The sequence below is a fragment of the Poromitra crassiceps genome (genome assembly GCF_964638095.1).
Source record: "Poromitra crassiceps genome assembly, chromosome: 8".
NCBI lineage: Eukaryota > Metazoa > Chordata > Actinopteri > Beryciformes > Melamphaidae > Poromitra > Poromitra crassiceps.
In genome coordinates, this window is record NC_139629.1 from 20,107,178 (window position 1) to 20,121,478 (window position 14,301).

At 45.0% G+C, this 14,301-nt stretch overlaps 1 protein-coding gene and 1 pseudogene across 3 annotated transcripts in view; one reads left to right on the forward strand and one right to left on the reverse strand.

Moving 5' to 3' along the window:
• agpat2 (1-acylglycerol-3-phosphate O-acyltransferase 2 (lysophosphatidic acid acyltransferase, beta)) overlaps positions 1 to 14,301 on the reverse strand; it is a 31,086-nt gene that overhangs the window by 7,737 nt on the left and 9,048 nt on the right. For both annotated transcript variants that reach the window (XM_083641643.1, XM_083641644.1), the window contains exons 2-3: positions 12,992 to 13,125; positions 7,790 to 7,965 (exon numbers count right to left, since the gene is read on the reverse strand). In XM_083641643.1, the coding sequence (XP_083497769.1) occupies positions 7,790 to 7,965; positions 12,992 to 13,125 (310 nt within the window). The remainder of the gene's footprint in view (positions 1 to 7,789; positions 7,966 to 12,991; positions 13,126 to 14,301) is intronic.
• LOC310781551 (N-acetyllactosaminide beta-1,3-N-acetylglucosaminyltransferase 3 pseudogene) lies at positions 952 to 2,046 on the forward strand (annotated as a pseudogene). Its single transcript has one exon. The product of its transcript is annotated as an N-acetyllactosaminide beta-1,3-N-acetylglucosaminyltransferase 3 pseudogene (transcript).

Sequence of the window (14,301 nt, forward strand, 5' to 3'; positions counted from 1 at the left end):
CTTGTACCCCATAGTTATACTATAACTACACTCCTTGTACCCTGTAGTTACACTATAACTACACTCCTTGTACCCTGTAGTTACACTATAAGTACAGTGTGGTACCCGTAATTAGCCTGTAAGTACAGAATTGGTCCCCTGCATTAGAATACAGCCCACGACCCCGTAGTTACCCTGTAAGTACAGTGTGGTACCCCGTAGTTATACTATAAGTACAGATATTGTTACCCTCTAGTTAAAGTCTAAATTCACTCCTTGTACCCCGTAGTTATACTATAACTACACTCCTTGTACCCCGTAGTTATAGTATAACTACACTCCTTGTACCCCGTAGTTATACTATAACTACACTCCTTGTACCCCGTAGATATACTATAACTACACTCCTTGTACCCCGTAGTTATAGTATAACTACACTCCTTGTACCCCGTAGTTATACTATAACTACACTCCTTGTACCCCGTAGTTATAGTATAACTACATGCTTATTTGCGGGCTGTATTTTAAAGCGTTACCGCGGTTTTCAATATCTGGCATCTGCATCTGGCTGGGCGCCATGTGGAGGGAGGGGTACTGTTAGATGATGTCATCATTCCTACTACGATGTCGACAGTGATGAATGATGTCATATTTCGGATGTTCCCTCCGGACTGATGTCGTACAAACAACTCCACGTTATGACATCACTGATGAGGTCATAACGCAATGTGATGTCACGTTCAGGCCCTATAAGAATTGGCTCTGCTGACCCTCGGCAGTTCGTTCCTAGTTTCCCCAGCTTCGAACCCTGCAGATCCACCTTATCAAGCGCTACAGCATTTCCAGTTATCCTAGTTACCTTGGCCATCAAGTGTCTGCACGTAGACCACCTGACCCCAGCTTAACAGTTGACGACAAAACATGGTTTTGTTTTGCAGCTGCAGAGTATCAAGGATGAAACCGAAGAGGGCAATGACTTTTCTGCTGACTGGAGCTTTCTTCTTGGTCGTCTATCTCTGGATGACCAACCACCTCCAGGTATATGTGAGAAAGGATAGCGGTCAAAACAGGCCAGCCACCATTAGGAGCTCCTATGTTTATTCCTAGCCAAGTTGTCAACAAAATATGTCTGCAGCCAACATCACAGGCTTCACCTCTCTTCCCGGTAACATCCAAGACTTCCTCTACCACCGTCACTGTCGCCATTTCCCCATGCTGCTGGACGTTCCTGACAAATGTGGAGGAGCTGACAAATCTGTGGAAGTCTTCCTTCTGCTGGTCATTAAAAGTTCCCCGGAGAACTACGACCGGCGAGAAGTCCTGCGCAAAACCTGGGCCAACGAGAGATTACACAATGGTGTGTGGATCAGGAAGATCTTCATCTCAGGAACGGCAGGTGCCGGATTCGAGAAGCATAGACTGAACAAGCTCCTGGAGCTGGAGCACCGTGAACACAATGACATTCTGCAATGGGACTTCCATGACTCCTTCTACAACCTCACCTTGAAGCAAATACTCTTCCTGGAATGGATGGGGAGGAACTGTCCGCAGGCTCGCTTCCTCCTAAATGGTGATGATGACGTCTTTGCCAACACAGACAACATGGTGGACTATCTCCAAAGCCAAAACAACAATGACGGTAGCAAACACCTCTTTGCCGGCGATCTGATCCAGTATGCGAAACCCAAACGAGACAGAGGGAGCAAGTACTATATCCCTGTACAGGTGCACAAGTCAGACACATACCCCCATTACTGTGGGGGTGGAGGCTTCCTCCTGTCTGGCTATACAGCCTTGGTCATATACAACATGTCCAAGTCCATTACCATTCTTCCCATTGATGATGTTTACATGGGGATGTGTATGGCCAAAGCAGGACTCGCACCTGTTTCACATATGGCTGTCAAGACTTTAGAACTGCGCCTCCGCCTCCCCTCTAAGAAACTAGACACCTATGACCCTTGTTATTATAGAGACATTCTACTGGTACACAGATTCCAGCCATATCAGATATATCTAATGTGGCATAGAATACATGACCCTAATCTGAAATGTACAACTTTTTAAGGTCGTTGGCGTAATGTCTCCGTGGTAAGATGCCTCTCTTCTTGTGGTGAGAGAGGAGGGCATCTGCTCAGACTAGGATAGAGAATCCCCCCTGTAGGGAATTCTTCAGGAGTCAAGACGTTGGTGGTGGACTGCGGAGGTGGGTGGGGTGAAACACAGCTTCAGAGGATGGGATACGATCAGCCCAGGTACAGCGACCATAGAGGTGAAGGATCAGGGAAAGATGATGATGACACGCCATGGCTATATGTACTGCCATGTCATAGCCTCGGCAGTGACGTCATTACTGACGTCATATTGACAGGAGGCTGATTGGCTATTGAGGATGGGGTGATGAGTCAGGAGATAAATGAGAAGATGGGGACCGCACTCAAGGATATCTTTTTAATTTTCTTTAGCAACAAAACGTTTTCGGCCGTCCGGCCTTCATCAGTGTGCAAATGCAGAATGGTTGAAACAGACAGGTCTTAACTAGGCTGTGGCTGACAACATGACAGGTGGGCACAATCAGTAATTAGCACAGTTAATAGGTAGACTTTATGTCACACATGACCATGGATGCGTAATGGCTATGGTGTTGATACGATTATATCCTGGATAAATACATTATGCAAACATATACACATATTACAAAACAACATTTAAACATTTAAAAATCTGTATGGGAATCAACTGTAGCACATTGGGAGTATCAGGTTGTGTAGAACCGTTCATAAATCATTGTACTAGTCATTATTGATGAGTCAGGAGACACACGTCATAACGGACGTCACACTTGGATTACACTTGACTTATGCTGAGCGCTGATGCCTATTGTGATATGAGGTAACATGACTGGTTCTCATCTTGAAACTAGGTCGAGACCAACATTTCAATCATGAGAGACCTGAGACCAGTGGGTAAATTTTAACGAGCAAGCTTTATTCACAAATGGCATGGCAACTAATTCTATGGCATGGCAGCATGGCAAATGATTCTTTGGCGTAATGACTCCGTGGTAAGATGCCTCCCTTGTGGTGAGAGAGAAGGGCATGTGCTCAGACTAGGATAGAGAATCCCCCAAAAGGAAGGACTCACTTTTAGAGACAACTCCGGGCTTCCGGGCTTTTAGCGACTTACGAAAACCACCGACCGGCTTGGCCTCAGCGATACAGCGGGTGCTGGATAAAACAAGCACTTGTTCGCCAAGCGGCTTACGTCGGCGGGCTCAGTCTCTTCAGCGACTTACAAAAACCACCGACCGGGGCCACAGCGCACGGCGGGCGATGGATGGAACGCACACTTGTTCAGGCAACCGGTACTTCGGTGCTCAGCGACTTACAAAAACCACCGACCGGGCTTGGAGCAACCAATTCCGGCTTACTATGGCGCGCTGTATTACCATTTGGTCTAATTACCTAATTACTTCAGCAACTTAAGAAACCACCGACCCGCTTGGCCTCAGCGATACAGTGAGCGCTGGATGGAGCCGCACCAGTTTACTGCGGCGCGCTGTATTAACATTTTGGACTCACCACAACCTAGACCAGCTCCAGTGACTCCAGGAACGCTTGTTCGACCAGCTTACCTCGGAGCATTACTACCAACCTAGACCGGCTCCAGCAACTTAGCAACTTACGCGCATGTGGCACTGGAAGAGGAATGCCTGTTCGACCGGCTTACTTCGGAGCATTACTACTGCTGGCTCTATAACTTTAGACTGGCTCCATGCAGCGACTTACATGCATGTGGCACTGGAAGAGGAACACTTGTTCGACCGGCTTACTTTGGAGCATTACTACTGCTGCACCTGGCTTACTTCGGAGAAAATATTGACCCAAAAACAGTAGCATGTAGATCATTATGAATCTACATATTTATTGCAGATTATATACTCACTATCTAATATTCACCTCGCTCATAAAAAAAATAATATATATATATATATATATATATATATATAACGTTTTATTTTCCCCTCCATGTGGGTATAGGTGGGGCGGCGCCCTGGCGCCCTCTAGTGGTCGGTCGCCACTGCTGTGACATCATCAGTGATGTTATAAATAAATCCTACTGTGACATCATCAGTGATGTCATAAATCCCTGATCCCACTGTGACATCATGAGTGATGTCATAAATCCTACTGATGGACATCATCAGTGATGTCATAAATCTGACATCATCAGTGATGCTGGTCTCATTGGCCACAAAGCAGCCGAGCAGCGAATGCGAGCTGCAGGCCAGCTTGGCGAGCTGCAGGGGCAGCTCAGCGAGCTGCAGGACCTAGGAATCGAGCGACATTGCTAGTTATAAAAGAGGCAAATGGGCAATCTGTCTGTTCTGTGTTCTGTTTACATTTTTGTCTCACTGATGATGTCATAGGCATTTGTGACATCACTGATGATGTCATAGGCACTGATGACAAAAGGGACAAGTGGGCAATCAATAGCTGTGTCCCAAAAATCTAGCCTTGGTGGACTGCAGCACCTGAATTGGGACACAGCTTCTGTCTGTCTGTTCTCTGTAGACCCTTTTCACGGGGGCCATTTTGTGTCGAAAAGGCAGAATAAACACAGGTGCAAGCAAAACACTAATGAGGGTTTCCAAATTCCAATCATGGAAGTTGGAAACCCTCATTAGTGTTTTGCTTGCACCTGTGTTTACCCTGCCTTTTCGACACAAAATGGCCACCGTGAGAAGGGTCTATTTATGTCATAGGTACTTGATGTCATAGGCATTGTGACATCACTCGAGCTATTGTGGTTTTTGGTTACATCCGAGCAATTGTGACATCACTGATGATGTCATAGACATTGTGACATCATTGTGATGTCATCAGCAGTGTTGGGAACGTTACTTTAAAAAAGTAATTAGTTATAGTTACTCACTACTTGTTCCAAAAAGTAACTGAGTTAGTAACTGAATTACTCTATAATAAAAGTAACTAGTTACCAGGGAAAGTAACTATTTGCGTTATCTCCACCTTGAAAATGCCAAATTTTCATGGATTGCTGCAAACCTGAGGGTACCCTCACGGGCCCCTCGGGCCGACCAAAACGGGCTGAGGCCGGGCTTGTTTTTTATTTATTTTTAATTAATAGGTCCAGGGTCGGGCCGTTTCAATAATTCAATTAAATAATGTTGTATTAGCGTACTCGCTTGATTTTACACAGCGGAGCACAGTCAGACAAAGAGGAGGAGAGGTGCACAGACACTCCCATAGCCACACACAGACCCTGTCCGTCCATGTACAGCGAGCGGACAGCTCCCGAACACAGAGAGAGAGAGAGAGAGTCAGAGAGACAGACAGAGAGAGGCTGCGCAGGACGCGGAACAGAGAGGGAGAGAGATGTGTCATTATATCGTAATATTGGCTTCGGGCCTCGCAACGGGCTGGATCGGGCACGGGTCTGCATGTCACGGGCCGGGGAGGGCTCGGGGCGAAATTTCAGCCCCGCGCAGCTCTCTACTCCGGACTCGCCATTTCTGCTGCTTCCTCGAATCTGTTTGGTGTGTCTGTGTGTGTGTGTCGCCCGTGTCCTGACTCCTGGCTCGTGTGTAACACTGGCTCCGATTGGCTACCATGAAACACATGACTCTGCCTTAGCCAATCATAATCGTTTATCTCGTTATAACCCACCCGGTCTCCTCACTTGACAACACTAGTGTAGGCTACGGGTAGTTTACTCAATCATTTCATAGTAACGCACCGCATTTAGCGTTCAGTAACGATAACGGCGTTGTAACCACGGAAACAGTAATTAGTTAGATTACCCCGTTACTGAAAAAATAACGGCGTTACCTAACGCCGTTCTTTTAAACGGCGTTATTCCAAACACTGGTCATCAGTGAGTGATGTCATCATGCAAAGTTGTGCAATTGTGCGCTGCGCATGCCAATGGGGCAGGCGAGGCCATGCAGCGTGCAGGGCAGGCGAGCGAGCCCGCATAGCGGGCCGGGCAAGCCTAGGAATCGTGAATACAAAACTGCTCTGTTATTGTAACCAGAAAAAATCGCCCCTGCGCCAAAGTTAAAAGCATGTTATAAGCAGTGGTGGAAGTAACTAATTAGTGGCTGGGCCAGCGAAGCGGCAGGGCCACTTATTGTATTTTGCTTGTATTCTTCTTCTCCCGGAAAGTTCGACTTCCCATGCATGAAAACTAACCAAACTTTGCACAAAGGTCCAGTCCCATGCCAAACGTCTTTGACGCAAATTTGGGGCCAATAGTCCTAACGGTGGCACTACAGCGACCGTCTAAAGTTTCAAAATTTGAAAATTAATAAAAAATCAGGCATACGTGCTACGGCTTTGCAACTTTCACCGAAATGTGCGCCCAAATGAGGAGAAACTTTTGTACAATGCAACCTATGGCCAATTATGAAGTCTAAAGACTGCAAAACTGCAAAAACTGTCAAACTAATTAAACCCTACTCCTCCCACATTTTTTCTTCAAACAACACCAAACTTTAGCATCTGCATCGTTAGACTGTCCTACACAAAAGTATCAAAACAGATTTTCGATCGGTCAAAAATTGAGCCCACAGTGCATCAAACAAAACGTTGAATTCTGGCCCCGTGTATAGTAGGGCATTCACAGACTAGTCGACTAGTAAAACCACTAGTCGACACTGTGCTTAGTAGTCGACTAGTCGTTTTAGCAAAAAACTAATCTTTAAGAAAGAACATGAGGTATTTACATGACATACATGGACTATCATATCCCATATCCCATATCCCCCACAAAGAACATCAAAACAAAACAAAACAAGAAAACTGCATAAGATACACAATAATCCAAGAACAAACAAGACTATTGGACAAACAACCAAACAAAAACAATGCATTCAAAGTAGATACATAGATCTTGCCCTGTTGGCAGCTAGGAAATGCATAGCTTTAAATTGGAAAGCATCCAATCCCCCAGCTGTAGTTCACTGGTGGAATGAACTCTCAAGCTACCATATGTTGGATAACATTTACTACAAGAGCAAAGGCAGATTCTTAGACATCCCCAAAATATGGCAACCACATACAGAGTTTGACTTTAAGAACTTTTTACCCCAGTGTCATTAGGCTTATCAGGATAGGAGCTAAATGCATTGTTTTTGTTTGGTTGTTTGTCCAATAGTCTTGTTTGTTCTTGGATTATTGTGTATCTTATGCAGTTTTCTTGTTTTGTTTTGTTGTGTTTTGATGTTCTTTGTGGGGGATATGGGATATGGGATATGATAGTCCATGTATGTCGTGTAAATACCTCATGTTCTTTCTTAAAGATAATATATATATATATATATATATATATATATATATATTTTTTTTTAACGGTTAGTCGACTAGTCGACTACCTTTAGGGACGACTAGTCGACTAGTAAAATTCACTAGTCGTGAAGTGTATAGCCTAATTGCCTTAATTATCTATGGCAATTAGGTTGTATTTGTGATGTCATCAGGCAGTCAAGCAATTGTGATGCCATCACTGATGTCACTCGAGCAATTGTGATCTCATAATAGCTCAAAGCCTTGAGACTTGCCCGGCCACGACCCATTGCTGCGCAGCAGCTATAATTCAATTTGTATCTGTTGCTTGTTGCATGCTTTTGTTTCCTGTTGACTCCTACTGTCAATTGTGTCAAAAAGCGCTATACAAAATATATTAATAATTATTATTATTTTGATCTGCCCTTTCATAGCAGAAAGTACTAGTTTGGGGGATATAAAAGCAGTGACCCGTTCTGAGTGAGACGAGGGGGGGGCAAAATCACCTGGTCGTCCAACATAGTCTTGGCAGCGTCGGCCATGACACTCTTGGCATCGCTGGTCTTCTTGCGGTTGATGAAGACGATGCCTCCCAGCCAGCAGACGATGCCCACCGTGCCGGCGTAGATCAGCTCCTTCTTGGCGATCATGGTGCAGCGGTCTGGCAGGATCTCCATCAGGCCTGAAGGGGGGCAGGGGAGAGGCGGCTGACTTATTGTCAGACAATGTACAGTAAGAGAGCCATGCGTAAGACACATTGTTATTGGCAGTCACTTCCATTCCCGATGAGGCGCTGCGCACGCCATAAACTACAGACGAGACGCACGCCATAAACTACAGACGAGACGCACGCCATAAACTACAGACGAGACGCGCCCATTTGAACGAGCTCATTCATACACATGATTTGAAATGAAATGAAACATGGTCGAGGCTAGACCTGTGTGGGACCATGAGGCATTCCAAACACGCAAAGGCAAAAGAGCAGTAACTATAAATCAGCAAATGAATAACTGCAAAGTATTTTAAGATAGTACCAGTGTTTATTACTTCACAGTCCTCATGATAGATAAGACATTTTTAATACAAGATGTGGGCCTGGCACCAAGTAACAGTTACCCAATAATCCAACGACAAGCTAGTGTTGGCCCTTTTTAAACTGCCGATTGCTCACAAATGGTTCAATGTAATTTGCTCACAATCGTTAAAAAGGTAATAAATCCATACATTTGTAGCAGTAATCACACACATTTTAATTGTTTTTTAAAATCAAAGTTGTTCCCCTATCACTTTCTAGAAAAGGTTGCTGGAGTTCACCAGCACTACACACACACACACACACACGGAACACAGGAATAACAAATACTAATAGGACTGTTTAAATTGAATGGTTCTGCTGTCTGTTTGTACTCTGTTTTCCTGAGCTGCTTTATTCCCCTAAGTGCATTTGGTGTGTTGTACAATCATTACTTTACCAAGGCTAGGATCAATAAGAGTCTACTAATGCTATTACAGGCTGTGAGCATAATTCACAGTTCACACTTGGTTGCTACAAAACGTATCAGTTGCCTTCGCTGAGCAGGCTTCATGTTAGCTGTGGGGAAAACAGAGATTTTTTTTTAGAATGGTCTGTTGTATTGTATTGGTAATACACACTAACAGCAGGTGACAGCTAAGGACTCCATTTTGCACGAGCTTTGGTCGTTCTACCTAGGGATGCACCGATCGATCGGCACGTGACCGGAAATGGCCGATTTTCACGTGATCGGCCTCGATCGGTGATCTGCGTCGGTCACTCTAAATAGCCGATTCTGTGAGCCGATTTTCACATGACGTGCGCGCACCCCAAAGCACCGAGACAGGCACCCAGCCACCACACCACACATGCCAGCATACCTTCCTCGTTGTCGAATTTTTTCACCGTCAGTGAGGTAGACAAAGCTCGCAGTTTGTCACACATGCAAGTCGAAAATAAGCCGTGGAGACAGAGGTGCGGCCGAGTCCCGCTCGGCTGCAGTCCAGTCTGAGCGGCTCGCTTCACCTCACTGGCCCCCCTCTCTCTGCTCTCTCTCCCCGGGAAGCAGTGCTGCTGCACCCGGCCACAGCGCACAGCTGGCTTGGCGAGGTGAACGTGAGCATTGTGTCCAGTATAACCATTCCCCGACCTGCCTTCTCCATTCCACATCAGCGCTGCTGCCTCAGCCTGTCAGTCATGTTGTAACGTGGATACAGGAGAGACTATTTGTTTCGTATTGCAAATAGAACGACGGACATAATAATAAAAATGCATCGGAGTCACAAGTTTGCAAGGTTTTCTGCGCAGACTATTCAAAAATCGGAAATCGGAATCGGCCAACAAAATCGCAATCGGTGCATCTCTAGTTCTACCTTATCTCTCGGGTGGCCTTGTCAAACCGTGGTTTCTGTGGAACTGTGCATCTGGTATAAAGTCTGCTGAAGCAATGCATGTGGTGGTGTTGAAACGTACATTATGCTTTGGGACAGCGTTTTATCTCCGAGAATGATGCTTATATTGAGAAATCAGGTGCGTGCGATAACCTTCGTGGCCTGAACGTCTGTCTATGTTTCGAGGAGCGAGTAAGACGCCAACAGCAGCTGGCACATCCTGGGATGAAACGCAGCCAAAACACACACATGCAGAAACACATGAAGACACACGAGGAGAGACAGATGTGTCTTCTGTACTCGGGCAAACGAATTAGAGCAAAGACTGAACCACAATTAGATTACGGTAGATTAGAAAGTGCACTTTAAGCCCAGCCATAGCGGTGGAGTTGAGGGAGCGGAGTGCCTTATTGGTCATATATGGGATCAGATCTGGGATCAGCTGCTGTGAATGGCTGCGTGCAGTGGTTGGCATGTCTCAGATCGGGGATCAGTTGCTGTGAATGGCTGACAGCGGAGGAACACCCCTCCCCCGCTGTCACTGCCCTGGGACCCCCCCCCCCTTAGCTGTCACTGGCCTGGAACGTGGAGCCACCCAGTGTAAACACAACACAAACACAGAGAGGCGGAGCCACTCCAGTGTAAACACAACACAAACACAGAGAGGCGGAGCCACCCCAGTGTAAACACAACACAAACACAGAGAGGCGGAGCCACCCCAGTGTAAACACAACACAAACACAGAGAGGCGGAGCCATGTGCTGCACCCCAGTGTAAACACAACACAGAGAGCCATATTTGGGCCCAATGAGGCAATGTACAGTGATTGCGGATTGGGCTTTTAATCTAGACTAGAGACCTACTTTATATGGTATTCAGCTATTTGACAAGCAGCTATCATCTCACACTGTTAAGGGTCTGAGTCCTCTGATGCACTTTCTACTGATCGATGTGTTCTTTTACGCTCTTCTATGACTGTGCCCAACTAAAGCCATGAATCTGACACTTCACACCACACTTCATGGTTGCCTGGCTGGCACTCAGTCTTCATTTCCACTCAGGCAGAAACACCTTGGCAGGACCAAAGCTGATGTCATCTTACATTTTGCCCCAGACTGTTACCCAGTAACCCATGCAGGAATCAGTTTTAGCACGTCGAACAACAGGATGGAAGATACTTGCTAGCAACTTCAGAGGGAAGAGGGCAATGTTCCCATGCCAAACCTTCCTTGGTGTTAACATAGCCTAAAGCTAGGGGTGCACCGATCGATCTGCACGCAATCTGTATCGGCCGATTTGGACCTCAAATATGTGATCTGCTGTTTCCGATATTCCTTTAATTTTGCCGATCGCATAGCCGATCATGCTGCACGTGAGAAACATGAGGCAGCCCATTTTCATGTCTTCAATGTCTATCGTTTAACTTTCATATTGTGCTCTAACGTTTATATCATTGTGTTGCAAAGCACACGCTTTGCTTTCATCAGTGTACTCACCTCCATGCACACACCGCACCAGACTGTCAACACACCTCTTGCGTCTTTGAATCACACAAATCAGCTGGTGATTAGAGCAGAGCAGAGAGAAGTTACCTCCAGTCCTCCCGCCTACCGAGGCATTTGCATGCTGTTAAATCCGTGTGTATTAAAGTCCCAGATTAACGTGGTAGTCGGGGTAGTGCACGCGCACACACAGACAATTTCCACGCAAGCATTGATGTTCCCGCGGGCACTTTGAAGGAAGCGAAAGTGTGCTGCTATGTGGATGTGCGCTCCATTCAGACGGATGCGCTAATTAATGCCACTACTCAGATGGAGTTTAGCTCGTGTGTAGCTTGTGATTCTGTTGTTTCTCCCGTCATGTAACCCTGTCACCATTATGTAGATCGCACTCATAGTGCTGCTAATTATAACACTGTAACTCGGCCTCGATGGGCGGGTCGTTTTGATGTTCGTTCGATGCGGATCCCAATGTATGACGGTTATTGTGCATAACCCCGGTTCTATGAGTGGGAGCTCTTTGGCTTTAGTCATGGTTCAAGACTGGTGTTTAAGAGTAACTGACTTACAGTTTACCTAATTATCATTTATATATTATTAGTTGTTAATTATCACTATAATTGGCCTATATAACAGCAAGCTGCTGTACTGTACTGAAGAGAACTGACAACTAAACGGTTGAACTCCCATCTGTCTCATGTTGGCAGTTTCCTTTAGCCTACAAAATATAAAATAAATATATATATATATATCGGTGATCGGTAATCGGTAATTGGTGATCGGTCGATGATCGGTTGGGCAGATATTTCTCATAGGTGATCGGCAATCGGTGATCGGTGGCAAAAAACGTGATCGGTGCACCCCTACCTAAAGCCAATAACATATTCCCATAAGCAAAATAGTGAAATAAAGATGCAACAAGTTACAACCACACTCACGTTTTTGTTTTGTTATTTTAACTAAATGACAACTCTGAAGTTATCTTGTGAGCCAGCAAACCAAGTTTTAGCGCTTAACCAAACATCTGATATCTGATATGAACAGCAGATTGGCAGTCTGAATAAAATAAAATAGAATATACATTTCTGCACTGATTTCTTATTAACGGGAGCGTTATTTTCGTGCCATTAATTCGCACATCAATAATATTTCTCGAACCTATATCAGTCAATGCAGCCGTGCATACCAACAGCAAAGTTTCACTGAGCGTTGTTGCTGTGGGGGGGTTTTTCGGACCAAGGTCGATTTTTCGGAAATCGGCGTCCGGCGTGCACACACATCTGTTGCTGTGATTGACAGGTGGGTCAAAATTTGCATCGCAATTTTGTGCTGTGTATTCACATCGCTCTTGGTGTATAACAGCCTTAAGTGCAATGTTTTCTGCAAACTAAGCGAGCTCGTGACCGGAAGGTCATCGGTTCAATCCCCGGCACCGGCAGGATAAATCTGGGTGGGGAAAGTGAACAAGCATTGCTTGCCCCATCCATCATTACCCCCACTGAGGTGCCCTTGAGCAAGGCCCTTAACCCCAACTGCTCCAGTGGCCAGCAGATCAGACTGTGGTTGTACTGGGCAGCTTCCAGGTGTGAATGTGATCAGGGCATTCCTGAAAAAGAGAGCATTGCTCTCAGGAATCTCCCCTGCATAAATAAAGGTAAAAAAATGAAGAAGAAGAAAGGAAAATTTGCAATTGCATCAACCATTTTAGCAATGGAACAATTATTTTAAATCTTCACATGAAGGTAGTGGTACTGCTGTACTATACCAGTACGGCAACTATACCTGTGTAACACCAATACGCACCCAAAACATCCAGCGAGCTCTGGTGATTGGAGATGATGACATAGGGTCCCTCTGTCTGCAGATGCTCCCAACCGCTCACTTCAAAGCGAAGACCTAGAAAATACTTGACATGACGGACCAGCCAGCGGATAATCCTGAGGGGGGAAAGGTTAGACTAGTTAGAGAGACCAGCAAATCATAGCTTATTGCTCACAACCGTCGTGTAAACACAGTGCATCAGACCCCTGCTTTGGAACAGAAGTTGTTCAAACCAGAGGAATGTGTCAATGACAACTAGGGGTGCACCGATCACGTTTTTTGCCACCGATCACCGATCGCCTATGGGAAATATTTGCCCAACCGATCACCGATCATCGACCGATCACCGATCACTGATATAAACTCCTCAAAAAAAGTTTTGAAACTTTATTCCGGTCGATTATTTCTCCCCTTTAATAATACCAATTGGTATTGTATTTTATATCATTGGAAAGCCTGATTAGTGGTAGGGCTTTTTTTTTTAATAAAAAAAAATAAAAAAAAATAAAATATATATATATATATATATATATATATATATATATATATATATATATATATATATATATATATATATATACAATATATATATATATATATATAAAGAAATATCGGCAATCAGCCGAAATATCGGCAATCAGCCGAAATATCGGCAATCAGCCTAACGCATATTTGAGGTCAAAATCGGCCGATACAGATTGCGTGCCAATCGATCTGTGCACCCCTAATGACAACATGAAATACTAGTGCAATTCAGGTTCAAACATTACATCAGTTAACAGACGCTTTTATCCAAAGCGACTTTTGTCAACAAGTGAAATCAACTGTGCAACACAGTCTGCATCAGCCAAGACCTTTCAAAATGAATAAGTATCATTTGTCAATACTTAAGAGGAATAAGTAGCATTAGTTAGCCATTTTTTGTTTTTAAGTATGGTCAGTTCAAGAAGGGTCCAGGTGGAGCCTGAAAAGGTGTGTTTTTAGTCTCTGCCGAAAGATGGGCAGTGATTTGGCCGTCCTGACCGAAATGGGGAGCTTGTTCCACCATTGTGGTGCCAGGGACGAGAAGAGTCGTGACCGGGATGAGCGACTTTTGAGCCCACGTAGCGATGGAGGGGCGGGGCCATCTGCAAGGGTGGAGGAGCGGAGGGAGCGATGCGAGGTCTGGAACCTGACCACCACAATATGAATCGTGCATGGAAAAAGTATTCGAAAACCCCACTTATTGGCTATACATAGCCTAATTGAAAATTTAAATTAATCTATTTGCACCTAACACAAAAGCGAATCCC